This window comes from Typopeltis vanoorti, chromosome 1, assembly GCF_054136105.1.
Source record: "Typopeltis vanoorti isolate ZY-2024b chromosome 1, IOZ_Tvanoo_1.0, whole genome shotgun sequence".
In the NCBI taxonomy this organism is placed as follows: domain Eukaryota; kingdom Metazoa; phylum Arthropoda; class Arachnida; order Uropygi; family Thelyphonidae; genus Typopeltis; species Typopeltis vanoorti.
This window is the reverse complement of record NC_143549.1, coordinates 110,585,470-110,612,910: the sequence shown is the minus strand read 5'-3', so window position 1 is coordinate 110,612,910 and position 27,441 is coordinate 110,585,470. Positions and strand designations below refer to the sequence as shown.

General features: G+C 35.0%; 1 protein-coding gene across 1 annotated transcript in view; it reads right to left on the bottom strand.

Moving 5' to 3' along the window:
- LOC150110312 (barH-like 1 homeobox protein) overlaps window positions 1–26,958 on the bottom strand; it is a 48,142-nt gene extending 21,184 nt beyond the window's left edge. Inside the window, exon 1 of the mRNA XM_090392817.1 lies at window positions 26,476–26,958. Within this exon, the coding sequence (XP_090248943.1) occupies window positions 26,476–26,830 (355 nt within the window). The 5' untranslated portion in view covers window positions 26,831–26,958. The remainder of the gene's footprint in view (window positions 1–26,475) is intronic.
- Window positions 26,959–27,441: the final 483 nt, after the last annotated feature.

Sequence of the window (27,441 nt, the reverse complement as noted above, 5' to 3'; positions counted from 1 at the left end):
TATTTTGGATATCAAAATGCACTAATATATATACAAGCAAAATCGGATGCATTGTATAAAACAGCTGCAAACGTTTGACTTAAAATAACTATGAATAAAACAAAAGTTTTTTAAGTTAAACAGCAAATGTCAGAAAGAAATGAAAACTGACAAACATACAGTGCAAGTTAAGAATTTTATACACTTAGGAGTTAATGTTGATCTCCGAAGGTAGAACTGACAAGACATGATAAAAGCAATGCTTTCAGAAAGTTGAATAATGTATGGAAATCGTCCAAATATTAGAATAAAACCTAAATAAACGTCTTTAATGTCAAGACCATATTATTATTATTTGGGTAGGAGACGTAGGAAATGGCAAAGGACGTGTGTAAATAAACAAAGTTCAAGCGAAGTGTTTGCATAAAAATATTTGGCTCTGCGTGTGACATATAATGAATTATACACAAACAGTGCAAAAATTATCGCCAATGAAGTAAAAAGACGCAGGTGGAAATGGATTGGACACGCAATGAGAATGGAAGGAGAGAGATATTCCAAGAATAGTCTTGACAAGTGAAAGAAAAATGGCTCGTTTGGAGCACAGAAGAATTAGTTGGAAAAAAAAAAAGTAACTGGAGAAGACGGCTTTTGGCCTTTTGTGCTAGGTCGGTAAGTAGCAGGAATGTCGGCGAGAGGTCAGGTCCCGAATTTCTGTGTTGTGAGAAGTGTATACACACACACTGGTAGGGGTAGCAATGTAAGCCAATTACTCGTAAGAAGAAGTATGGTTACAAATCGAGCAACTCATCCATTGTCCAAATTAATCAAAATTTAACTGGGAAATTGCATAACTCAACTTGGTTTAAATAATTTGAGTATAATGAACAGGAAATGAACCAGGAAAATCGCCGGTATTCTTTTGAAATGGAATATAAATAATAGCCACCAAAACACGTATGTTATGTTACCTATTATAAGCTAATGTAGTATTATGTAAATTATTACTATTGATGTTAAAAAAAAACTGCCCATGGCATGGACTTAGTTCTCAAAACATCGAAATCCTGTTTGGTGGCTATTATTTATATTCCATTTCAAAAGAATACCGGCGATGTTAGTTGGACTCAAAGCAAGATTTCTGTAAGTAATACGCTATGTTGACAAAAGTATTTGGACACCTTACGTGATTCTACCACATGCAAATATTCAAGGAGTGTCTTCATAAATCTGATAATGAAAGGTGGGTAGTGTTGCATATTTTGCACTGTACTCAATGTCAAGATGCCATGTTCAGCTGAGCTGACAGACTTTCAACGTGGGATGGTATTTGGGCGTCACATCAGTGATCTTTCTGTTCACTACAGTGACGCCCAAATACCATCCCACGTTGAAAGTCTGTCAGCTCATCTCAGTATTCCGAAATCCATCGTTGCTTATGTCATTCGTAGATGGAAAGTTGATTGTGCTATCACAGCAGGAAAACGCCCGGGATGCCACCGACGCTCACTGATCGAAATCGATGGATCTATCTCGAAATGTTCTAGCATCCCGCACGTCATCAGCAGGGGACCTCGAAGTCAACCTGGAAAATGCTTCGGAGACTTCTGTCAGCATTGGAACTGTCTGCAGAAGTTGCATACCTTAGGTTAGCACGACAGAGTTCCTGCGAACAAATCTCCCCTCAACGACAAACGATGTTTGGACTGGTGTTTTCACACGGTTCATGATTGATGTAGATGATAGATGATCATAGATGATTGAAAAGGATTCTGTGGAGCGACGAATCAGCTTCAAAATGTTTCACTCTAATGATCATGTTTAGATCTGGAGATTACCTTGGGTGCGGTTCTGGCAGGACTGCATGATTTCAACTGTCAAGTTAGGTGGGGCTTGATCCGTTGGCGGACGTGTCCAAAACCAAGATGTCTGAGCTACACGGACATCTTGGACAACTTCATGCTTCCAATGCTGTGGAAGTACTTCTACAGTGACCCTTGCATGTTTCAGCATGACAGTGTTCTACGCAATATTGCACTGAACGTCCGAGACTGGTTTCCACACAAAACAACGATGAAGTGTTCGACTGGCTGGCTCAGAGTTCAGACCTAAACTCCCATCGAACATTTTTAGGACGAATTAGAACTATAATTCTTGCCAGACCACAGCACTCATGGGCATCAGATGGGGGGGGGGTAGTTTTGCGCAAGGAACGAAAGAATATTTCTGTTGCGACGTATCAGAAATTGGTTGAAAGCTTTCCCCAGAGGATAGTTGCTATCATTCTTGCCAAAGGTGGTCGTCACACTAAGTACTAGAAATAAAATTAAAACATTTTTTTTACAAGAACTAGGTGTCCCAATCCTTTTGTCAACATAGTGCATTTTACTACTGAACTACTTGAAGCACAGTCCTTTTTTTTTATGACAAGATTGCCCGAAGAATAATTTATCGTACAGACGTACAGTAAACGAATAAAGGTTAGATAATCCGGTGATGTTGCTCTAGAAATTAAACATGGAACTTTATTTCACGCTATTAGAGGCTTCCTCCAGCAAACAGAGTGATGGATCTCACGTCGGATGATTGAAAATCATCTACTATCCTGAACACATTCGTAGCTCGGTATCGATGATGATCCCGTCTAGGACGCAAGAATGAGAACTGTTCAAGGTGAGTTAGCCGGTCTCATCCGGAGACAGAAGGGTATTTCCTCCTAGAAACTCGGGTTTTTCATTCCTCAAAACAAGGGAAACCAGCCAGAAGAACACATGCAATCTACAGCCATTGCAGACAGGATTAAGTGCCCTATCATAAGCAGTAATCAGTTGTTTTTTTTCTACAAGCCAAGTTTCTTGGTCGTGACAGCATGTTGTGCCTAACACTACAAAATAAGATGGGATGGGAACTTTATTATTATTTCCATAAACTTTAAGTTAAGGGGATAAAAATCCCTTATTGTTTTCAGCCAGTAAGCGAAACTAAGATCGAAAACTACGATCTGAATGTTTCATGCCGACGACCTGTCGGCGGATCCAAGCGTAAGTGACCACTTGGTAGTGCCACACCCAGGCAACTCGTTGCAAAGGTGGAGCAAGATTCCCCACTATTCTTTTTCTCATAATGTAAAAACACACAGCTCCTAGGAGATGTAGTACTGCTTTTCATTATGAGGAGATTTCATTATGATTTCATTATTTCCTCATAATGAAAAGCAGTACTACATCTCCTAGGAGCTGTGTGTTTTTACATTATGAGAAAATATCAAGAATAGTGAGGGATCTTGCTCCACCTTTGCAACGAGTTGCCGTGGTGTGGCACTACCAAGTGGTCACTTACGCTTGGATCCGCCGACAGGTCGTCGGCATGAAACATTCAGATCGTAGTTTTCGATCTTAGTTTCGCTTACTGGCTGAAAAACAATAAGGGATTTTTATCCCCTTAACTTATCAACCTCGCCAGAAAAATAGCCGTTTGGTTTTTTTCATCTTAGTTCCATAAACTTTCTAGCGACCAGGGACTCATTGAGCGAGATTACATATCACCCACACCAGCTATCATACCTTTTCTTCAGTTCACAATGCGATTACAGTGCAGTTCATTAAGGGGATATTAGCATCATTAAATAATTTTTGTGGAGAACTTAAACAGTTTGGATTAAAAAGGAAGCTGGGTGTCTAAAGATCAGAAAAATGTAGACTTTTCTGGATTTTGCATAATTTATGGACGAGTCCTGACGAGAAGGTAAAAACTGCGTAAATTTATGTTAAAAATAATACTTAAAATAAAGTTAAATGATGGTATTTTCGCATTTTTTACTGAAAGAACAAGAAAAAAATATTTATTGCACAATATTATGCAATCAAAGTCAGTTTGATTTTGCATGAAGATTTACTTCTTAAAATAAAATGAAAGATTAATCTTACATGGTCATCTTGCTCACTAGGATTTACCAAACCAAATCTGAACATATCTGATCGTCTGTGATCCCTGAAGTAGTGGCGCACTGAAAAAAGCGAGAATGCGAAGGCCTAAGATAGCAGGCTCTCCCCCCCCCCCCAAAAAAAAAAAATGTAACGAGTACAATACAATTTTAAAAAAATACAAAAATCTTTGTTTCGCTATGCACAAAAGAAAACAAATCTCGGGTAGAAATAAAGGAACAATAAAAGATTAAATATAGAGAATTCTGTTTACTTTATAAGTGAAAGACTGTTTTATTTGATTTTTTGTTTAACTGTTCTTTACTTTTAATTTTTTTAATTCCTAAAAGCTGATCTAAGTCATCGACCCTCCTGTGAGTTAGCCTGAAATTCGGACTGCTTGTGATTAAGGTAGAGGCAACCAGGCCTTGAGGTAAGGCTATCATTTCTACGAGTATTAATTGCGTGCATTTTTCCTGACTTGATTGCTTTTCAAGAGAAAATCAAAGTTCAGAATATTAGTGAACGAACCCATTTTGAATGCAATTGATTTGGACTGAAGTATTTGTCACTATCGTACAATTCTAGTGTTATTACTTGTTCCTGCTACTACAATGAATATTATTTCTACATAATGGAGTAATGTGTTTTAAAGTATAACAACTGATTTAGTCTAAATATATGTAAAAGTTCTCTTTTGAATTAATTAATAACATAAACAATCATCAATTTTGAGCCTGATAGCTGATATTATTTTCACTTCCACTGTCCCCAATACGTTTTAGCTTCTTCTTTACCAACTGCATTTATGTGTCATTAACGTTTGAAGATGATCATCCCCCCCCCCATCCCACAACACTCCATACCTTTTTTTTTTTTACAAAGAATGTATCATCACATATTTTATCATTGATATCAGTGAAAAATATAACGCATTGTCGTTAGATGGCAGCACTTACTGGCCTTTCCTAATGTTTCGTCACAAGAAGTGTAAACACCTGAATACCATAAAATTCTTAGTGAAGATGGAATTTTATTTATTTGTTTTGTTTAGAAGTAGATGGGTGTAGTGGCGTAGCTAGAGAGTTTGCCACCCGGGGCGATCCCTGAGTTTGCCGCCCCTCTCAATAGACACTAAAAATACTACAAAAAGTCAAAACCACGTAGGGAAAGAAATTAAAATACTATCTTCTTCTTTCACTACGCGTTATTCCCGCTTCCTATGCAGGGTCCGCGTGTTGCTTAGATACGACTTCTTGTTAGTACCACTCCCAACCGACCTGTCGCCTAGTCTGCTGCTGCTGCGGGGGGGGGGGGGGGGGGAATTAAAACACTATGTTTATGTTTATTTTAGTTGTAAGTATAGTTGTTGAAAATTAATTATTAATTAAGTAATAAAATTACTAAGTTAACATAAATAGAATAATCGTAGAAAACTAAAATTGTCTCACGTGAAAAGTGCCGCCCGGTGGGTGGGTGCGTAGCTAGGGGGGGTGGGGTGCGGAGGGGAGACCTCCCCCTCCTAGCTACTCCACTGGATGGGTGGCAAAATATTTTAAAAGAGATGCTTAAATCTTCACATAATATTATTAGAATTAAAAGGATAAAAATGATAAGAAACAACTGAGTCCGTTGTTTCATATAATTTCTTTCATTTATAAAATTTCATGTTTCAGTTTCGTAAAGTTTTTACGAAGTCTCCATCATAAGAAGAGGAAATTTTAAAACTATATCCTAATAATAATAATAATAATAATAACAACAACAACAATAATAATAAAGACATTTTTTTTTCTGCATCTTATTGCGCTACTTTTTCCTGTTAACTATCTCCCTTATGATGTTTTAAAATATTTTAAACAATTTATTATGCTTACTAACCTCCTATCACAGGTGATCTAAGATTTTCCCCTCGTTGTTTGATATATGCTACTAGTATTGTATTTCTAAAATCAAGATCTAAATCATATCCGAAGTGAATAAAATGAAAAAAATCCTCTAAGCATTTCTATTTCCCAAAAGAAGGGCTACAATCATAATCATAACGTTTTTGGAAATCAGTAGCGGTCTTCATATTCATCTGCACCAAAAGATTAGTGCTGGCGACAGAGAGCAGACAACGATTTTCATATTGTATTCCTAATCCCAGTTAGTATTATTGTGTTGGTTTTATGGTTAATTTTTTTTTTTTTTTTAGTTGTGAAATTTAAGAACACTGGATTGACAAACTAGTAAATCAGCTGAAAGGAAAACAGACTAAAAAAGATTTTTTTTTTTTTCCTAGTCGGTGATTAGAAACGAACCTATAACTGTTTTTCTTTTGCTTACTCCGAAAAAGTCAGCAGCTTTCAAAAGTTTGGAGTCGGGCTTCCCTCAGTCTGCTTGCACCAGGCATTTCGATAAAAGATTGGATTGTGGTATAAATCCAATAAATAATATAAATTTGCAACACACACACACACACACACAAACACACACACACACACACACACAAGCGAGTGTGTGTGTGTACTTCGTTCGTACTTCGTTGAGCCATCCTGATGTCATTCTCCAGTTAAATGTGGTTGACAAGAAAGGAGCAAATTTCTTAGCTATCTTATAGTCTAGAACAACGTTACACCCTTAGAGGGTATTTATTTATTTTTTTTTTTCCCAATTCAATGTGTCTATGACAAGTGACTTCATTATAAGAATTATAAAAAAGGCATAATTAGAAACACTGTAACTACACTTATTCCGGAACTGTTGAAGAGCACATTACAATTGCCTAACTACAGTCTAGATGTAAGCCGAGTTACTGCACAAGGAACTCAGAATGAGCATGTTCACTCCATTTAATAAATAAATAAAAAGTTTACACTGCAAACTGTCTTTCGCAATATTTGTCACTGCACTATCTTAATTCTTTCCAGTAAATATTCTCAATTAAAATACCATCATGCTTTGTTTTGGTGGTAAGAGGTCATTGAAATTACATATTCAGACCATCATCTTGTAAAATAATAATAATAATAATAATAATAATAATAATAATAATAATAATAATAATAATAATAATAATAATAATAATAAACAAGGATAACAACACGAGTTCCATTCACGGGATAGGTAGCACTCGCTGAGGTGTTTTATATGACCGATTTTTTGTTTAGAAATTACAGTATGTTGAACATTAGCGGGCAGCAGGAATTAGCGTTAATCTTACTGAGAGAATCATCGTCATAAATGTGATCAACTATGCTTATGAAGATGACGCGACGTGTCGTTGAATTGGTGGTTTTCTCATGTCAGAAATTTAGCAATAACAAGTGGTTTGGACGTCTACCTATATCATATTGCAAATAAACATTTGAGAAGGTTTATTTGCAATATTTAAAATTATAGGCGTGTCACTGTTAAAACTAATAAGCAAAGAAATAAATATTGGACGGAAAGTCTGTAATATTAAATCTGAATGAACGGATATTCGTATATTCATCCAGTCAATGGTAGGTTGACACGAAGTTCTGATTTAACAGGTCCTAATTTTTTGGGAACTCTCTCGCCTATAGTCTATAGTTAAAATGACGAAAATAAAATAAAGAAAGCAATCGATATTAATAAGTAGGAATTGATATTAATTAGTATTATTCTCTATGGTTTAGTTTTAACACAGAATAAAATATTTCTTCAAATTCTTTGCTATTCAAAAACATTACTATGTTTTTGAATAGCAAAGCATAAACATTTTATGATAATTAATAAACAACAATAACAACAGGTAAATAGATTATTTTAAACTGTTTAAATTTTGTGAATTACTTTGTCTACAAAAAGTGTTACATGATTTCCAAAGAACGATCGCGCTTTGGAAATCATGTAACACTTTCTTATCTTCTTTTTTTACAGTTTTTAAACATTTTTTTAAAAATAACTACATCGCTTTTTTTAAGAATATTCAATCATGAAATTATGAACCTTTTACATTTTATAAACATTTACTCTTAACTGGTGGGCAAAGGAATGAAACAAATCGTCGATTAACGAGTGGGTTGCTTCTGTTAAGTTTAACATGAAAAACGTGGCATGGGAACAACTCATGCCTCAAGGATGTACGAGTTTCCTGAGATAATTTTCCTACACTCTCCATCTATGTCTAAAAACAGTAGATTAAAATCACTAGGTGCTCTAAACAGCTACCATATAGATGCCGTGCACCTCTGGTTGATACGCCCCTCATTTGATGATTACACATTTCAGAAGGGGGAAAAAAAAGTCAATCTTTAAACCTTAAAGATTGATTCGTCTGATAAGTATAATTAAACTGTTTCTGTCACCTTTTTTAAAATAATTATGTTTCGTAATTTCATAGCGTACATTTTTAAGAGTATTTATAACAAATTAAAATTCCATGCTTTATCTATTAATATTATTTAATACTAAATTAATGTGTTAAAATAAAATGTTTAATTTCGTGTATGTTCCGATTGTAAAAGATATATTTAATTACAGATTATTTGATGGGTATTCTTGTCCCATTTCTCCTCACTTTTCGTTAATCATATTGTAAATAGGCGAAGTTTGGTAGGTGATTGTTATGAAGTATTAGCAGAATTATGCGTGCTTTGTTATTTTATTAATAATAAATAAATAAGAATCGCAAAAATAAAAGATATTTCTAAGTAAACTTACTCAAAATAAAGATAATGAAATAAAAGATGACTCCATCCAAAATTGAATGGATGGTGCTATCTTTCGAGTTGTTAATTAAAAATTATATCGAATTAAATAAATTTAAAACAATAACTTTACACACTTTTTAAGTATCTATTGGATTACACGTTTATAAAAAAACAAGACTTTTTTTTAAATGAGAGAAAAATAAAATTGTTTTCTCAGTGGGGAAAAAAACTAACCCATAGGGAAAATAAGTAAGTAAATCATCCGAAAAAAAAAAAAAAAACTGCAAAGGGCATCTTCAAAAAAAAAGTCTGAAATGTTCCTTTTCTAGGTCAAGGTCCCCGTACTTGAATCATTCTAGGTTTGGCGCCCTACTTACTTATAAAGTCCCGCAATGGATGCCAGTTTACTCCTCCCTCGCTCGTACTTTAAGATAATAAAAATTCACAATCGCCTGTTATCAATTACCAAAAACTCAGAAGGAGAACGTCTGAATTAGCAAAAAATAAATGTTTTATTTCACGAAAAGAACTGCCTATGGTGAAATGAACAAACTCCACTTTATTCCGATAAAAGGAACAAGAGCATGCGCAAATGCTGACTACAAATAATAACAGTAGCCAAAATAAATAATAAACTACGGGATTTGAAAAGTGCTTCAAACACGAACATTCTTAAAGCTTTTTTTAAGTGCACTGTTGAATCGACAATTTATAAAAACCATTTCCTGATTGTCTATAAAAAAATTAAATATAAATTTTTAAAAAAAACGTAATATGAGTTTTCATCCCAACCAAATATGCACTGAAAATTTCTTTCTCTTAAATTTACTTTGAAAAATACAAACAAACAGATACAAGTTTTTCACATGATTAAAAATTTGGTAATTTGCCCAGAGTGGTCCAAAATTACTTCGATGGCCATCCTTTGGCGATCCCTATTTCTGAAGACATTACAATTTGGTTCCATTCAATTTCCCTTCGACTGAAGGAACAAAGAATATCGAAGAAATCACGTGTCGGACTCCTACCATTGATGAAACGAAAATTCCTAAGTCCACCCGTTGCGCGTGGTGACGCGGCATCGAAATCTGAAATTTCTGATAATTTGATCGATGTGCAATAAAATCAAAAGCCAAATTCGAGACTGCTGGTGAATTTAAGTTAAAATTTGTTTAATTAATCTTGATCTTTAATGAAAAAATCAGCATTTTCCATATTGACAAGTTAAGTGTCATGTTTAGTAAACTCTTAATTGGCAACCATAGTCTCCTTCAACTTGGAGACTATTACAGAATTTTAAATAATTAGGGAGAAAAAAAAAATGACTTCAGCATGTATTCTAGTAATACACAGCACATCCTTAAATAATATCTGGAATGTAACATTATTACTGCCTGAAAAGCCTACTTTTCCAGTGGGAGGAAATGCCAACTAGATCATGTTTTGTCTTTAGATTAGGAGTTCTAGTTTCTATCCCCTACCCTATTTTCCTACGTGTAGTGCGGATGGTGGCCTTACTATTCATTCTGTCCACACTGTAATTATACAAATAGGAAGCAGCATCTCCTCCATTCAACGGCACAGTAGTAAAATTTCTGCAGACCGACTTCTGGACAGTACACAGGTCCGGACCTGTTAGAAACATTCAGGAGGCTTCTCGATCAGCAATATGCTGCTTTACTCTTCCAGGTTATGCCTGGAGGAAGTCCGAGTGGAGCAGCTTGGAGGAGGCACTGTGGAGACCAGGCTTAGATTGGAGTTTGGAGTCCACAAGTTCTTCATTCCTATTGCATGCACTATTCGATTCATATTTCTAACATATATGAAAAGCATTATAAAAAGTAGTGTTACTCCGGTTAAAAATTGTATTAACCTAGATTGCATCCATCTGGTTGTACTAAGAGTTCGTGCTTCAGAATTAGTGCACATGTTGTATCACCTTTACACACTGTCCTAGTCATCTGGCATCTATCCAACCTTTGGAACCAAGCCCTTATCAAGCCTGTTCTAAATAAGGAGACAAAAAGTCAACTATCAAGCTATGGTCTCATTGCCCTCATCCCACTGGAGGTCTCGAGGTGCAGAATAAGCTGGATATAATGGAGGATATCATCACCAATCCGCTTCTTCCCTATTTGGAAACATATTATTTAATTAGTGATCACTAATATAAATTCCACCATTCTGGAAATAAAACATACTACCTGATTACCATATCCACCTTTCTGCACAGGCCACGAAAAGTTTTGAAGCATCTCTTGTGATTGCCCTTGATATTTCCAAGAGATTTAATCGATTCTGGCACTGTGGCCTTCTTTCTATGCTGCCATCCAATGATCTCCCTCCAACCCGTGGTGAGCGGATTATTAACTTCCCCTCTGGTCGTTCATTGCGTGTCTCTGATTTTTCCATCAGTGCCAGAGCACACAAAGCTCTGTGCTTTCACGTACACTCTTTCCCTTATATATCAAAGGTCTTCCAATAACAGTCAATCCCATTCACTTTGCTGATTAGGGCACACTCCATTCCTCTTCCTCACTGACAAAACCTTGTAATATCTAGAGGACTCAGACTTCAAGATCTTCTATGGCTGCCGCCCTAAATATTGATCTTTCAGCAATTCCCAAATGGGATAAAGATAATTTAGTGAATTTTAATGCAACCAAAATTATAACCATGCCTCACTCTCCTTCACTTTTGATAACAGTCTAATGAACAACCAAGATCATTTTTCTCTTCTTTGGCTGACTTTCACATCTAGCCTATCTTGGCATAAAAAAAAAAAAAAAAATCAGCTAACGCCTTTTTATTCCCTTATAGGGAGTCGGCGAGGCCGTTTAGCCCTATCTAACTTTTGGAGACTGAGTGGGCAGTTCAATCTCCACTAGCAGCCAATCAGAGATAGCTGGCCCAAGGCTGTCACTAATTAAGCAGCAAGTGAAGAGGCGGCTCAACAAGTACCGCCATCTCGTGTTCCCTAATCCTCACACAATATTTTTAATGTCTAAAATAGTGCGGGTTATACGGTCGATTTTCTTGAGTTTACGGGACAAAAGACCCACGTTTCCGGGAGAAAAAAAATCCCGCTTGCCCGTGCCAGAGATCGAGTAACTCGGGAACCGGTCGAAAAAAGGCTTAGAAAAATTTCCTCTAGTCGCCGACTAGATTCGAAAACAAGTCTTCCTTTGTGCGGTCAAGCGCCGTGATATGCAAACTCCACATCCACTGAGCTAAGCCCATCACGTCCATAACTTCTGTAGCCACCAACAATCTTGGGCTTCTTTGTCTTTCTAAACATTTCTGATCGACTCATATCACTTTATGAATCCCAAATCTGCTAAACCTTAGAATATTGCGCTCACATCTGGGTGATGCATGTAAAGTCTCCCCAAGAATACCTGACTGTATCCTTATCTTCCTGTTTCAGCACTGTGTCCTTTCTACAGGTATTTGGTTGACGCTACTCTACTCTACTCTACTATCCAGTTCAGTAGAGTAGCTTTTATTTCATAAACGCCACACTATCTAACTGGACACCACCATTCCAGGCACACTCAATAACGTAAGAACATGGCCAGCTGCTGATCATTATCCATATACCGTGCAGACTCCAGATTTACTGGGTGAACTTCTTATCGTCTTCGTACATTCCCTATATATCGCTGTCCTTTGGAACAATCTTTCTAATACCTTTAGCCAACGTCTACAACCTCCATTTCTTCAAGGAAACACATTACATAGTTCTTTATTCTCTCTCACTTGCCCACACACTGCATTGTCATGTTACAGGTGTTGCGATCTCTCTTTTTTTTCTTGTTAAAAAAAGTACATTCTCCCCGAGAATTACAGGTGAAATTGGAATGTCCATACATATGATTGGTGACATTAAGTACCATTAGCTGCATTAAGACATGAATTTATTTTCTTGCCTTAAAGTATAACTACGATAAAAACATTACTGGGAGGACTTACAGATCTTTAAGGAATATTGCTTTCTTCCCTCCCCCTGATGTGGATTCAAGACCGTTAGAAAGACACCGTAGATAAATCTCGTGTGGATGTGGCGTGATTTGTAACTAGCAGAGCAGTTTTCATAGAAATAAGTGCTGCCACATAGGAATGTGTATATTTATATCTTTTGGAAAATGCCATCTCTTAAAAGCACTTGATGAAATGGCTAATTGCTACAATTTAAACCTTTGGTTGTGTTTATACAATTTCTCTCTGTCGTCTTTGTTTATGCTTTCGTTTGCCAAAGGATTTGCTTGGGAAAAGAGGAATTCTAACGTAGTTTGAAGACAATAAATGGCGCTGACGAATCCTGTAACTTAAACGAGTTATTTGCAGGATTTGTGTACGATTGGCTAACTATCAGACGTATAAATGGTGACAGAAGTGGACATTTTTCACACTGTGACTAAGTAAGTCAGGAACCCCTTTAGAGAGCGACGATTTAAGGTTTATTTTAAGGGCGAATTTATTACTTTTGCTTTGACAACCAACTCCGCAGAGCATAAAACTGGTGCGCTGTTGTGAAAAATGTTACTTAGTTCCTTTCAAGAACTTCGCTAAAATGTTTATCTTTCACGTTTACCTCGATGTTTTCTTGCGTGTTTGTTTTCTTTACACTTAGTAGTTTTAAGAGAGTCGAGTGACGCTATCTTAGTGAAGTTATATATGCAATTGGTGTAGTAAAAGGATGTCTGTTTGCTAACCGGTAAATTTGTTCAATAAATTGTTATACTGTCGACTATACTGATCTCTGTTCATCATTGCCGACGTTACCTGAATAACTTGTTGGGAACGCTTATGGTAGAAACCTAAACGGGAAAATTATACATCGTATTATTAAAATGGCTCACAATTTAGCATATAAATATCCAATGAGTTGCAGATCGTCAGAAATTCGTTGGAGTTTTTATCTTTTAAAAATTATAAACGGAAATCAGTTGCATTTAGGGTTTAGGAATATAAAATGTGTACAGTCTAAAAAAGTTATTTTTTAATTACTGACTTCAGTGATTTTAAATCGAACCCCCCCACCCCCCTCCGTGGATATAGACGTCTCCCACCTGTCTTTAGGTGGGAGATTAATTTCATTTCCCGGTGTGAGACCACCTCTCCGCTTAGTAGAGGCCTGAAGTGACTTGATAAAAAGTCCCATGTTTGGTTTCTAGAGAAGGGTTTCCGGTCTAGGTAAAAATCAATTAAGAATATAAAAAAATATAAATAAAGAATATAAAGAAAAATGAAGAATATTAAAAGAAATATCCGCGCGGTTAGCCTAGTGGGTATGCGCTTCCCAACTATATGCCTGGGAAAGGAGTGTCCTGGGTTCGATTCTCATCGCCGACGTCAGGAGCTTAAGGATCTTTCTCAGACGTAGCCAAATTAGCCGGTCTTGGGCGTGGACAGCAGGGTTTTTCTCCCCAGTTTATCTGGGGTTTTCCTCCCACAAGCAGGCAAACCGGCTCCGTGAACATACGTATCTACAGACATAGTATACACCTGGAGGCATAGGGTTAGCCACCTTATCCTCGGGACAGGTACGACTTAGAAGGACTTAAGGAAAGATCTGTAACAGGCCAGTAGGCCTAATACATAGCAGGGAGAAGAAGAAAGAAAAAAATAAAAAATAAATTTTAAAAAATAGAAAAAAGCCATAGTCCACTGACGGTAGTAATGTACTATAGGCTTACAACTGTCCGTGAGGGAAAGTTACATAAAAAAAAAAAATAATAATAATCAATTTTCTTTCCTACAAGTGTATGACGAATATTCAAAGTCAACTTTGATCGTCAAATAAACCTCGGTTATACTGACAGTTTTCTCCATTCGAATCGGAACATGTAATCAGCGGGGAGTCTGAGAATGAAAAATAAGGGTGTTTCACAAAATATAGAAATCTTCCATATTTCTTAGATGGGTCGAAGATGATTATATAGACGATGATCTTTGACCCACAGGCTTCGCTAATCAAAACTAAGCTGTTGAAATAATCACTTCCTTTCTCTGCAATGTGTAACAGTGCAGGTCTGGAAATAGTCAAATGGTCATCTCTTGAGGCCAATTCTCAAGAGCCCCGCAGAACATTCTTTACTAAAATTTCGTCTAACAAGTAAGATGAAACCAACAGAGGGAGCTTGTTAATTGACCTCTAATAGTGGGGTTTCCAAATTACTTATACACTTACCCGAATTTCTCATCTGTAAACCGTAGAAGAAAACAATTTTTTTTTCCCTTATTTTCATAGACCTTTTGTTACCAAGGGCTGCATTGAAATAATTTTGTAGTTTGCATTTTTCTATTCACATTTCGTTTTTTTTTTTGAGTAAAATGCTACCTTTATTTTTATGTTTCATGTTCTCACTGTTTATTTATCTAAAGCTGATGATCCGAAGTTGGTTTATTCACTGTTAATTCTAGTAGTTTCGTTTAATTGGTGATGATATTGCTGATAAGATACAAGATTTTATCTGAAAAGACTGAAAAGGCTGTTTCAATGGTAATAAAGTGTTCAACTTCAACTCTCTTAATTAACCTACGGAACTGTCTAATATGGTCATTTGACACACACACACACACACAGAGAGAGAGAGAGAGAGAGAGAGAGAGCGTGTGTATTTGCATTATCTGTTGTCGGCTTCCGTTAGACTTAAGTAATACGCGTCTGTATTACGTCAAGAAAAGAGGAAATAGTGGTAATTTGGAGTGTGCGCTTACACATTATAGCAGCAGATGTCTACTCTGTGTGCGCGATCAAATAACAAATTAATAAAGTGCCGGATCTACTTTGTGGGTAGTAACTAAAAATAAAAGCTTTTTAATTACACATCCGACTCCATTTAATAAATGTAAACTAGCTCTGACCTTCTCTCTCTCTCTCTCTCTCTCTCTCTCTCTCATCGAAATAATTCGTTTGACACTCTCTACAAATATGTACATTTGAGGACTCAAAAGAAATCCAAGATATAAATCAAGTATTTTGAAATACCTGATTTATTTTGAGATCGATGTCATTGTTTTCAGAGATAAAAGGAATAGGCCTAATTTAAAATGAATTTGTAACCTGGAAAACAGTTCTTTAAAAGAAAAAGTAATTACCGTTCGGGAAAAGAAAAAAATATATAATTTATTATTTTTAATTTTATATGAAAATTTATTTAATAAGAATTATTATAATTATAATATTTTTAAAATTCTTTTAATAACTTTATTGATCTCTCAAATATTTACATATCGTAGAGCAATATTATTATTTTTGTCTGTGATTTATTATTTATTTAATTAAATTACAATTAAGTTCAAATATCTGTAAATATAGTAATCAAATACAATCGATAATAATAATAATAATAATAATAATAATAATAATAATAATAATAATAATAATAGGTTTTAACTGCTTCCAAGAATATGTCAAGGCCAAGGTTCAGCATGTGTTACGGGGTATGATTTCAAAGCATTGACAACCGTTTTTCTTAATGCAGTGCTATGTGGCCTCCAATAAGGGTGGTCTCATACTAGATCATTAAGCTCCGTAGCTCACTCGATATTGACGATGCTTTTCGAAAAACCTGAGTTTGAACACGTCTGGGATGCGAAGAACTTTTGTGAGGGCTTTTCAAATGAAGATGAGTTTATCGGTTTCATACGAATATAACAGCGTTTTATATCCCGGAAACTAGGGTTTTTTTCACTTGGCAAAACAACAACGACAACAACAAAACATTCATATTCATATCACGCAGTTGTCAGATATGATACACTGACTTTCGGACTGTAATTTAAAACAAACCGAACCAAACTTACAAATAAAATTCATTTTCCACCTAGTAGACATTCACAAAACGTCCATGCTCATTTTGGGATTCAAATAGATAGCCTATTAGTCGAAGAGCAAATAAGTTAACGACACCTTATTTGTTTCCTGTTCAAAACAAGTCTTCAATAAAATTAACTTGGAGAATTATACATTTTCACTGAATGTAACTGAAAAGTAGAAGACATAGTTGATAAAAATTTGCCGAATACAAAGGATCAACAAGACCGCTTAAATGTTCGACAACAATAACTGAAAACTGATTATGGAACAAATGCAGAGCATAAAAACAAGACAGCGATTACCGACGATGAAGGAATTAGGCAAAATATTAAGTAACCTCAACTTGGCAGTAGAAATGATTCCTACCAACACTTGAAGCTGATATGCAGTGCTTCACTTGTATTCACAAAAGAATTTGTAGTGAAGAATTTGTGGATGCAAAAACACACGTGTTGGAATAATTACTTTACTTAGAATTATGACAATAACATTCGACATTTCGACCTGTGTATTGAGGTCATCATCAGGAAAACATGCATATGCATAGGACACAAGCTACGTGACACTGCACAAAAAGTAAGATAAATCTAAAAGCTTTGTTAATCGTTTATACTAGCCTGACCTCTGGTGGAAAAAAGAAAAAACTCTAAATAAATATATTATTAAATAAAATATATACAAAATTAAAAATTGATTCACAAAATAAAATATACTTTTTATACATATCAGTATAATAATATACATATGATTGAAAAAAATTACAGCGGGAACTACATTCAACTATTTCTATAGTCCTCCCATATTAAGATTTTCTTCTGTTTGGGGATCATTCTGAATGCTATATGGGTTGAAGATGGATCCTCCAGAGTCTTGGAATTATTAATCCATCATTCTTGTTTAGATTTGGATGATGTTTCAGCATGTCACAGGCTTTTTTGAACTTTCTTTCAAACCAGGTTTTGGTGTGATGTAGGGATTTGGAGCATTTCCAGTTGATTCTGTGACATGTTTGAAGTGTGTGTTCTGACAGGCCTGTTTTACCATAGTTGAGGAATTTAATGTAGTGTTTATGCTATAAATGTGGCGTTTACAACATTTATGTCATAAACGCTATATTATATTGAATTCCTCCACTATGGAAAAACAGGCCCGTGTGCGTGTTCTTTGACTCTCAGCTCTATTAATTGAATATGGAAATTAATTATTTAAATTAAGGGAATATTTAATCCCACATTATTTCAAAGCCGAATAAGAAACTCTAAGATAGAAATCGAATATAGCAAACTATAAAAGTTAGGCGAGTCCAAGCGTAAGCAAATAGGTCACTACCCAGACCGATTTCAACCTTTATTGAGGTCAGTGAGCAGGTAAACCAATAAATACCAAGATCATAGTGATAATAGCTTTAATACTATACAGTGCGATTTGTTAAAGAGGTGCACAAATAAATTAATAAAATAAAGAGCCAAAAGGCTCCACTTAGGCGATGTAAAAATTATTTAAATTAAGGGGATATTTAATCCCACATTATTTCAAAGCCAATCTTGGTATTTGTTGGTCTGCCTACTCACTGATGAGACCTCAATAAAGGTTGAAACCGGTCTGGGTGGTGACCTATCATCCCTTAATGTAAAACAACATACATCTCCTAGGGGATGAGTTTTACATTAGGGTTAATACTAAGAATAGCGATCCTAGCTTTTTCCACCTTTACTACGAGTTGCCCGGTATTGTACTACCCTGGTATTTGCTTACGCTTGGACTCGCCGAATTTTTATAGTTTTTTGTATTCGGCATGAAACTCTTTGATTTCTATCTTAGAGGTTCTTATTCGGCTTTGAAACAATGCGAGATTAAATATCCTCTTAATTTAAATAATTTTTACATCGCCAAAGTGAAGCCTTTTGGCTCTTTATTTCATTAATGGAAATTAATAATAATAATAATAATTATTATTATTATTATTATTATTATTATTATTATCATCATCATCATCATCATCATCCTCCTTTAGTGTCCTCTCTCTCTCTCTCTCCCTTGTTTAGTGGTTATAACGATTAAACACCAAATCAATTTTTGAAATGTTGTTAATCTGTGAAATGGATAAACTGAAAATTAACAACATCGCATTTATTTTATGTATTATATAACTTATTAATTACAATGTAATAATAATAATAATTAAAATAATAAAATGTTTTGATACAGCCATCTTCGTTGTTAGCATATAATCCGCTAAAATTACGAGGAAAAAATGTAATTGAATTTTTCGTAAATGCTAAGACTAGCTCCTCACTTTGTATTCATTTCGACTAGAACAAATGTCCCAATTCTCTACTATATTCATATATTTCAGCATCTTATTTTGCAATAAACCTTCTCACTAAACCAAATAATTCCTGATAAAGACGAAGATAAAATAAGCTCGTGAACACAGTTGTTCTTGGCAAACTGACTTGATCTGGTTTATGTTCAGCTTACTTTGAACAGCCTACTTCGGTAGCTGAGTTCGTAAAAACCACTGAATTGTTTACCGCAAAGGAATTTGAATTCCAAATAGGGCGTAAACATTTGTAAAGTCTATTCTGGAAGGCTAATGTAGCTTCTTGAGATTATACGAATTCTCTTTGTTAACATAATAACAGTGAAAGAACCATCTTAGTTTACATAGTTTTTTCCAACTGCGAAAGTGCTTATAAAAATTAGGATTATTCACTTAAGCATTGCGAGAACAAAAGTGAGCAACAGATGCCTTAATTTATAAATAATATTAATGTGATCATATTAATATATATCATAAGTTATATTAATTCACATATATATTATAAAAATATTGTAACTGTTCTCAAAGACCGATAAAAATTATGATTATTATTTTAAAAATATTACATTACTATTTATCATGATTATATCACTATTGTCATGTTTTGAAAATAATGATAATAAAATTTAAGGATCGTTATAAGAGGTTTTTTTTTTTTTTTTAATTAAAGATAAGTTAGCCGATCTTATACGGAGATAGTAATTTTCTTAATGAAATAAAGAGCCAAAAGGCTTCACTTCGGCGATGTTAAAATTATTTAAATTAAGGGGATATTTAATCCCACATTTCTTTCTTCCTGGAAACGCTGGTTTTTACCCCCCCCCCCTTCCAAAGCAGGCAAACTGGACAGAGAACATCCAAAAAAATTGAGAAAATTTCTGTACAATGGGTAGTGTAGTGCAATCAGTGATCGTGCAGTGTAGTGCCGTGTTGTAATGTAGAGTGACTTCTCGATGCGCTGTGGAACTCCATGGTGGTATAAAGTACGAGTATTAATAATAATTATTATTACAATACGAAAACGCTAATCTAGTCGACAATCTCTAAAACGTTCACAAACATCTATACTAACAGTGGAATGTGGGCTCACACGTAGGACTTGTTGTTAGCATATGGGAAAAGCCAGGATACCAGTACTAGCATTTGGATCCGAGATGAGGTATTGGCCAGAAGTCACCACTCTCTAGCCGAGTACCATTGTAGGCTATCATCATTCCCTGAAGGGTTCAATGTCTGTAGATCTGTGTATTCACGGGACAGGTGTGCCTGTTTTGAAGAATGAAAAACCCGGGTTTCGGGGAGAAAAAACCTCCACCTCAGTACAAGACTGGCTAACTCATTTATAGTCGGAAAATACCTAATAAAGGTTTCTCACGTCATAAACGGAAATCGAACCCAGCTGTTTCTGACCCAAGGACTCCGTCCATACCGACTGAACTACAGAGGCTCCACGTATGCTTGAATATACCTGGTTTTCCTTTTCAGTCGTTTCCGACGTAGGTGACTTTGTAGGCATTGCTCACAAAGTGTTCCTGGTAAGATTTTTACAGAGTTGTTCGCCATTCCCCCCCCCAACCCCCCCAAGTTTTATCCGGTCTCGGGACAGGCATATGGCTGGGACGTATTAATGACTGTAATCCACGTGTGTGTTCACGGGGCCGGTTTGCCTGTTCTGGGGGACGAAAAACGCGAGTTTCTGGGTGAAAAAACTCTACCTCTGTATTAGACCGGCTAACTCACCTTTAGTCGAAAGTGATCAGATAAAGGTTCCTCAATTCACTGACGGGAATCGAACCCAGGTCTTTCCGACCAAAGGGCTTCGTCTATACTGACTGAGCTACGGAGGCTCTTGAATATACTAATTACCATTTTTTTTTCGTTTTATTTTTCAAATGAATATCACATCTGCTATTCCGAATACTTCTCGAAAAAAAGAATGTTGCAGGTAAAAATTTCTTTGCTATTTATCACAACAAATACTATTTATCTTGCAATTATTAAGGTGAAGTTTATTTTTTATTTTTAATAACTGTAGAAAGAAATGGTTATTTTAGTTGAAAATTTATAGAATTAAGTCAAGTTTTATTCACTGAGTATTATTACTATTAAAGTAAATTAATTATTATTATCAGTAGATTTTTTTTTTTTTTTTTTTTGTGAAGCAAAACTATATTGAGCTAGAACGAATCACCTTAAGACGTGTACGAAATGAAATAAATTCGAGTCGACAGATATACAAAATTATAATAGATATTACTGTTGTTATCATAATTATTGAATAGTAATAATCAAATATTAAAAATTAAAAAATTGATGTAAGATGATGTCTTAGCAAAAGAAAAAGAACTGAAAATTTTAAACATTTTTAGCTTCAAAGAAAATCATACTAACATTTTATCCACTTTATCCATTTACCATCGTCAGAAGCCTTCGTGTAGTCGTCACATTACTGACACGGATATGGTTACTCTTTTTTTGAAGTCTGACAGATTGAAGTGTTTTTGTTACGATATTTTAAAGTTTAAGCCAGTGGGGAAATCCTCTACAGCTAAACTTTTACCATGATTATTTAAAATGTCTTAATATAATTTATTACACTTCGTGAATCTGACGTCTTTCACCACAAATTTTAGCTGCCATATTTTCAATATTGTTATTACTCGTGTACGTATTGCCATAATGTGTGAATACTCACTCGTGTTAGAGAATTGAACGTTTTTTATTTGGTAAAAGGAAACACTAATCAGAGTTCTTTTCTTGATTAAAAGATTTTCGTTGCATCACTAAGAATTTGGTTTACACATCTTCACGACAGAGGGAGAATTGCAATACTCAGTGACACTCATGGGTCTACTTGAAATTGAAGATGACAAGAAATTATATTCTTCGTTTAATCCTTTATCCAAGTGTAAGCAAACAAAGTTTGCGCCCGAAGTAATTTCAGGACTGGACAATTCGTACACAGAAGCTAATGACTTGAGTTGTCCAGTCCTGAAAATACTTGGATAAAGGATTAAACGAAGAATATAATTTCTTGGCATCTTTAATTTATAGTATAACCAAATGGAAAAACTTCCAAAATCATGGGTCTACTGTTTTTTCAGACTTTTACAGCATTCTTTGCCATACTTAAAATCATGACTTACTTTATTTTATTTCACACGCTTCATTTAACTTTAATCAATAAAATACTATTTAATCCCCCCCCGCTTAATTTTCAAAGCAACGGTTTACAATATTCAGCATAAAACCAGAAACGTACTTGGAGGAATCTTACATAAACATTGAAAGTACACTAACAGGAGTGCATCATCTTAAAATTACCTGTAAATATAAACATAAAACAAAATCTGGTTATTTTATGACATATATTTGATATGTCAAAGAGTCTACCGAAAATCGATGAAACATTCCGAATAAATACGAACTGTAGTAATCGTGGAAGTTGATAGAAATTGGAATAACATAAATTGTCAATTCATTGTAATAAAACATGAACTTTCGAAAAGAGGTTGGATGAATAATCCGGAAAAATAATAAAGGAAGAAGTTATTTTCTTTTCAAAAAAAACCAAATTTCAAGACTAAGCAGCCATGTACTGTTATAAATTCTAAAAATATATTTTCCATTTAATATTAATAAATAGATAATTTGGTCGCCATCTCTCCAAAGACATTTATGTTGAGTTTAACATAAATGTTTTTATTAGTAAATAATATACGATAAACATGCAAAAATGTTTAACATATATTATTTACTAGTTATTAACAAGGTAATTTAAATATTTGGGAGAATTTAGATATTTCGTGTTTCAACCAATTCGGTTCATTTATGATATTGCAGCTAAAATGCAGCTGACAGTTAAATCATCCTTCAAAAAAAAAAAAAAAAAGGTAATGGAAAGATATTAGAGAAATTTATTCAGTAAGGTGAACTTACTGAAAACGGAATAAATTGTAATGATATTTCTATAGATAACTTGTAGAAATGACTTCTTTTTTTCTTGACAGTTATTAATTCATAATATTACTTTCCCAATGTTTCAGTATTACTCGTATTACTTTGCATCTATCCTGAACGCATCCAGAAAGGCAAACGATTTCAGTATACCACAAACTTATACAATTGACACAGCGTTATTAGGCTATTTCCAAAACAGGCCTCATGGGCATCGAATTCTACGTACAGTTAAGAGGATAGTACTTTGAAGGAGATAAACGCAAATCAACTTACGAGGGGATCTCGAAAGTTCTGATGAACACCTAGAACAAAAATTAATTCATTTTATGTCTTTTTATATACCCTAAAAGAAAATATATTCCTTAAAAAAAAAAAAAAACGAAAAAACATTTTTGTTCTAAATGTCAGAACTTTCCACCCCCCCCCCTCGTAATTGACACAGTTTTTAAAATTTTTAACAAGCGATTACTGAGATTTGAAGGGAATCAAAGGGGGGGGGGGTGTGTGGGAAGGGGTATTATTATTTTTAGAAGGCTTATGGACTGCATTATTTGCATTCTGTTGTTGTACCATTGTGCCCTCATGTTTTATGTTCTAGCCAAACAAAACGAAATACTTTTCCTAAAAGTTCTATTTTAAATATGCATTACCGAAAAAAGCAACACTTTCCATTTTCTTCTTTGGGATTTTTATACTTGTAAACATTAAAGTCACAGCAATCTGTGACTTTAATGAACACCGCGAACACAAAGAACAACTGCTTACCTGAATAAGCTGAATCCATGACCAATCGAGTTTGAAAAAACTGATTGAAAAATGTTAAGCTGCGATAAAATAATTTTAATAAAAATAATATAGCGACTGTACTATAATAATTAAAAAAAAAACACTCTTTAAAGCATTTTATTTTATTTTATTTTATTTGGAGAATTTCAAAATCCAGCACATTGTCACATTGATAAATTCGATTGGACACTCAAATGCTAAAAATCAGATGGATAATTTAATTAGGAAGAACAATATTTGCAGAGAAAGTATGAACAGATAATTACATAATGCTTAACATTTCCATCTGAAGAACAGGTTTCAGTTTTCTGAAGAAATCCTAGAAGAAAGACACATTCCAATGTTATTTCTCAGAGCCTCATATAGATAGATACTTGGGATTTATTTCGGCAAGACTTTCTTGCCCTATTTGTCAATGCTCCAGTGTAAACAGCAATGATACCTTATTTGGCATGGAATTTAGAATTTTGGTTAGCGAATTGTTAAAAATAAATAAATAAAATAAGTAAAACTTTCTTTTTCTTTTGGCGTAATTTCTTTTCCAAACCTGAAAGATTGATTTAAAAGCGGCGATTTAATTTGTTTGTATAACGGTAGTAAAAGTCAAATCATTTGATGCAAGAGTGACAATAAGAAATATTTCACTTTTAAAATAACAAAACACAATGTTGAAACCATTATCCTATTTGGAAATAAACAACGCTTTACAACATATGCGAGTGTTAACTGTTTTTACGCACAGCAAAAATATAAAATGTAACTGTATTATGCTGTTTTTGAAGTGCTTTTATTTATTAATATTAAATTTATTTATTAGCAGTTAGAGGAAATTTTCATTGTCTGATAACCTTTGTAAATTATTTCGTTTTTCATGGTAAAATGAATACGCTTGTGAACTTGCTATGTCTAGCAGACTATACGAAACCATTCAAAGAAATCTTTTAATTGTCGGAAAAATAGAGGGCGTAATTTCTTAAGTGATGAATGATAACACTGAGAATAAAGAAACCGCTTTGAGGGAAGCACTTCGATAGGTATACCGAAATGTTTCCGACTATAATTTGAATAAAGCACAGGGAATATGAATTCGAAAAGAAAAAAAGAAAAAAAAATGAGGACAGACTAAGACATTATAACGTAATACGGGGGTATGTTAGCAGACACAAGACAAGTTTTAAAAGAAACGGTATCTGGGATTTATGAAATGGGAGCGGGAAAGATGATAAAGGCAAAGTAGATCAATATGTCGAAAGATATTACAATTATTGAAGTTCAGAAACACATTGATGTCAGGAAAAAAATTATATACAAGATTCTGGTGTGCGGTGCAAATCGATTGGGATGAAGAACGAGAACTGTGAGAAAATGAAATGATAAATCACGAAATGAAAGTTATGGACACATATGGAAATAAAATTGATAAAGAGAACCAAAGATGTTCAATGTAGAGAGAGAGAGAGGGGGGGGATGAGAATAAGTGCGGAAGTACTAAAAAAATGAGAAATTACATTGTGACATGGACATTGATATTAACGAAAAATATGGAAAGTTGATTGGAAAGTCCAAAACAAATCGAGAAACAACTAAAAAGTGATTACAAAAAGAGGGAAAGAAAAGAAAGAGCCAAAGATTCTTTAGAACACCGTAGGTTACAGAACTTAGAGTAAGCACATCAGTGCCGTGGGTGAGGGTGGTGGAGGTGGTATTAAAAGAATAATAAACCTATTGATATTCTTTTGAATAGCTGTAGGTTTTTGTCATTGGAGAATACTATGTCAGGAAGGCTGTTCCAGAGCATAGAGGCAGATGTCATGAAATAATACAATGGATAAATATCGAGAAAAGTGTGAAACAAAGCAGAGTCGCAATATCATTTACATTACAGCGATTTCTGAATGATTTGGAATGTTTTTTTTTTAAATGAGGAATGGCTATGATCATCGTGTTGTATTTAAAAATGGTATGTGTTGTCTGGTTGGATTGCATGTTGCACAGGAAAGAAATCGAAACAATATAGTTGTATCGTCTGTTTTCTTTCCCATCTGAAATTGGATAAATCATCTTCAAATTACCATGATAAAATCTGAACTTATAATAAATTTTAAAAAATTATAATCTGAAGGATTACTAAACAGTATATGCAGTAAGTCTTCTATTCATTTCTAATCTAACTGAACTCGTGAATAAAAATAGCAGAATTCTTAAACTATCCCCCCCCCCAAAAAAAACTGTATCCAGTACACATTATTCTACATTCAAATATTGCCGACTGAGCTATTTCTTTGCATCATTTCCCTCCTCATTTCTGAGAATGTTGCATCCTCTGACAGATCAGTACTATTCCCTGAACTCAGCACTGACTTTGAATCATTCCTCCTCTAACACACACTTCTCGTATCATTTATTTGGCTATTCTTCTGACATCACAAGTAAATAAAACACATTTGGCTATCCATTATTTTTAGATATCCATGGAAGGCAGAGTTCTTTTCCTATTCTTATTTCTATTGATATTGGTTCAGGTTACTAACAATGCTCATTTTTCAAATTAAATGATCGTAATTAATTAGTTGGCATTAGACTGGTTGAAATGTCAGTAGTTGTGTAGATATTTCAGTTATGCAAGTACTTTTCGACCTATAAATACCTCGAGGTGTAATTATACAGAGTTTACAGTTCTTGCTTCTAATATTGTGTTAACTTGCATTAACTGTTCGTTCTTATCAAAGATCTTTCAATGTAGTTCATCTAACTGTTCGGTTATTTTATTTCTTCAAGCAGACATTGCCAAGTATGGGAAGGAATAAATGAGTTGCTCTCTCTTTGGACGATGAATTCAAACTGAATTCTTCACATAAAAATCGTACTTGTGCTTCCGACGTAGTTTGAGACGAATTTTCAAACCTAAATACAGTTTTAACATTACACGCGAATGCAGTTACTACAGCTTTTAATGATAAAAGCTTTCATTCATTACACATATTTCACGTGAGCAACTAATACAGTACCGGAACTTACCTTCTTCAGCACAGTGATCGGTTTCTTCGTCATGGCTACAGTCTTCCGCTCTCAACGCCAGGTGTGCATGACATCCTGATAACGCTTCTGGACGGTCCCCTCTTGTTAATGGAGCGCGCATCGCTTGACTGTCGTCTTCCAGAAGAACAGGAGGAGGAAAGAGATACCTTGTCACCGGACTACCACTGTTGGATGACCCTGGAAAGGTCAACTCTCCACGTGCGTTTCTCTCTAAACAGCGCGTATTTGGCCAAGAGTTCTGTACTACGCCATCCTTAACAGGTCTGTGAGGACTACTGAGAAGACTTTCTATACAAAAGTCAGTTGACTTGAAAGGTTTAGCAGGGGTCTGCATGACGTTCTTTTCCTCAGCGGGTGGTCTTAATGACCACTGGACGTTCGCTCTGTACAAATCCTAAGAGCCATTTGTCGCTTTCCCCTTGCAAGTTGATCGCCAGGAGTGTTCGCCTTCCGACATTAACACCTCGTAACGCATCCGGAGCTAATCTAAGGAAACATCGCATTCATGTGCTGATGTCAAAAGCTCCTCCTTCCGCCAGGGGACGGCCCTACTGTCGGCAAGTCCCGGTCTTGGTATATGTGGTAGCACTTGGCCTATTTGCCGTAAGTTGCGGACACTCCGACTGCCGACATGTCCCGCCTGATAAATCGCCTTTAAGCGGTGATTAAGGACTGTCAGAAATATGAAATGGGCAATTAAACTCGGCTAGTCACTCCCCTAACTCGTTAGCAACGCTGTGGCTTCAGCGTTTCGTAACCTTTTAAACGAATGTTAATAAACAGGATTTTTTTTAATCCTTCCCGCCACATCGTACATCATTAGGCAGCTATTTTGGCCCGTGAGGAGGCTCCTCGCGGTTCCAGTCTGTCAGCAATTTAAAACCGCTTACAGTCGGTAATTAATCACTGTTGTCGACCTGCCTGAAACTGTAGCTTCCTTGTTAG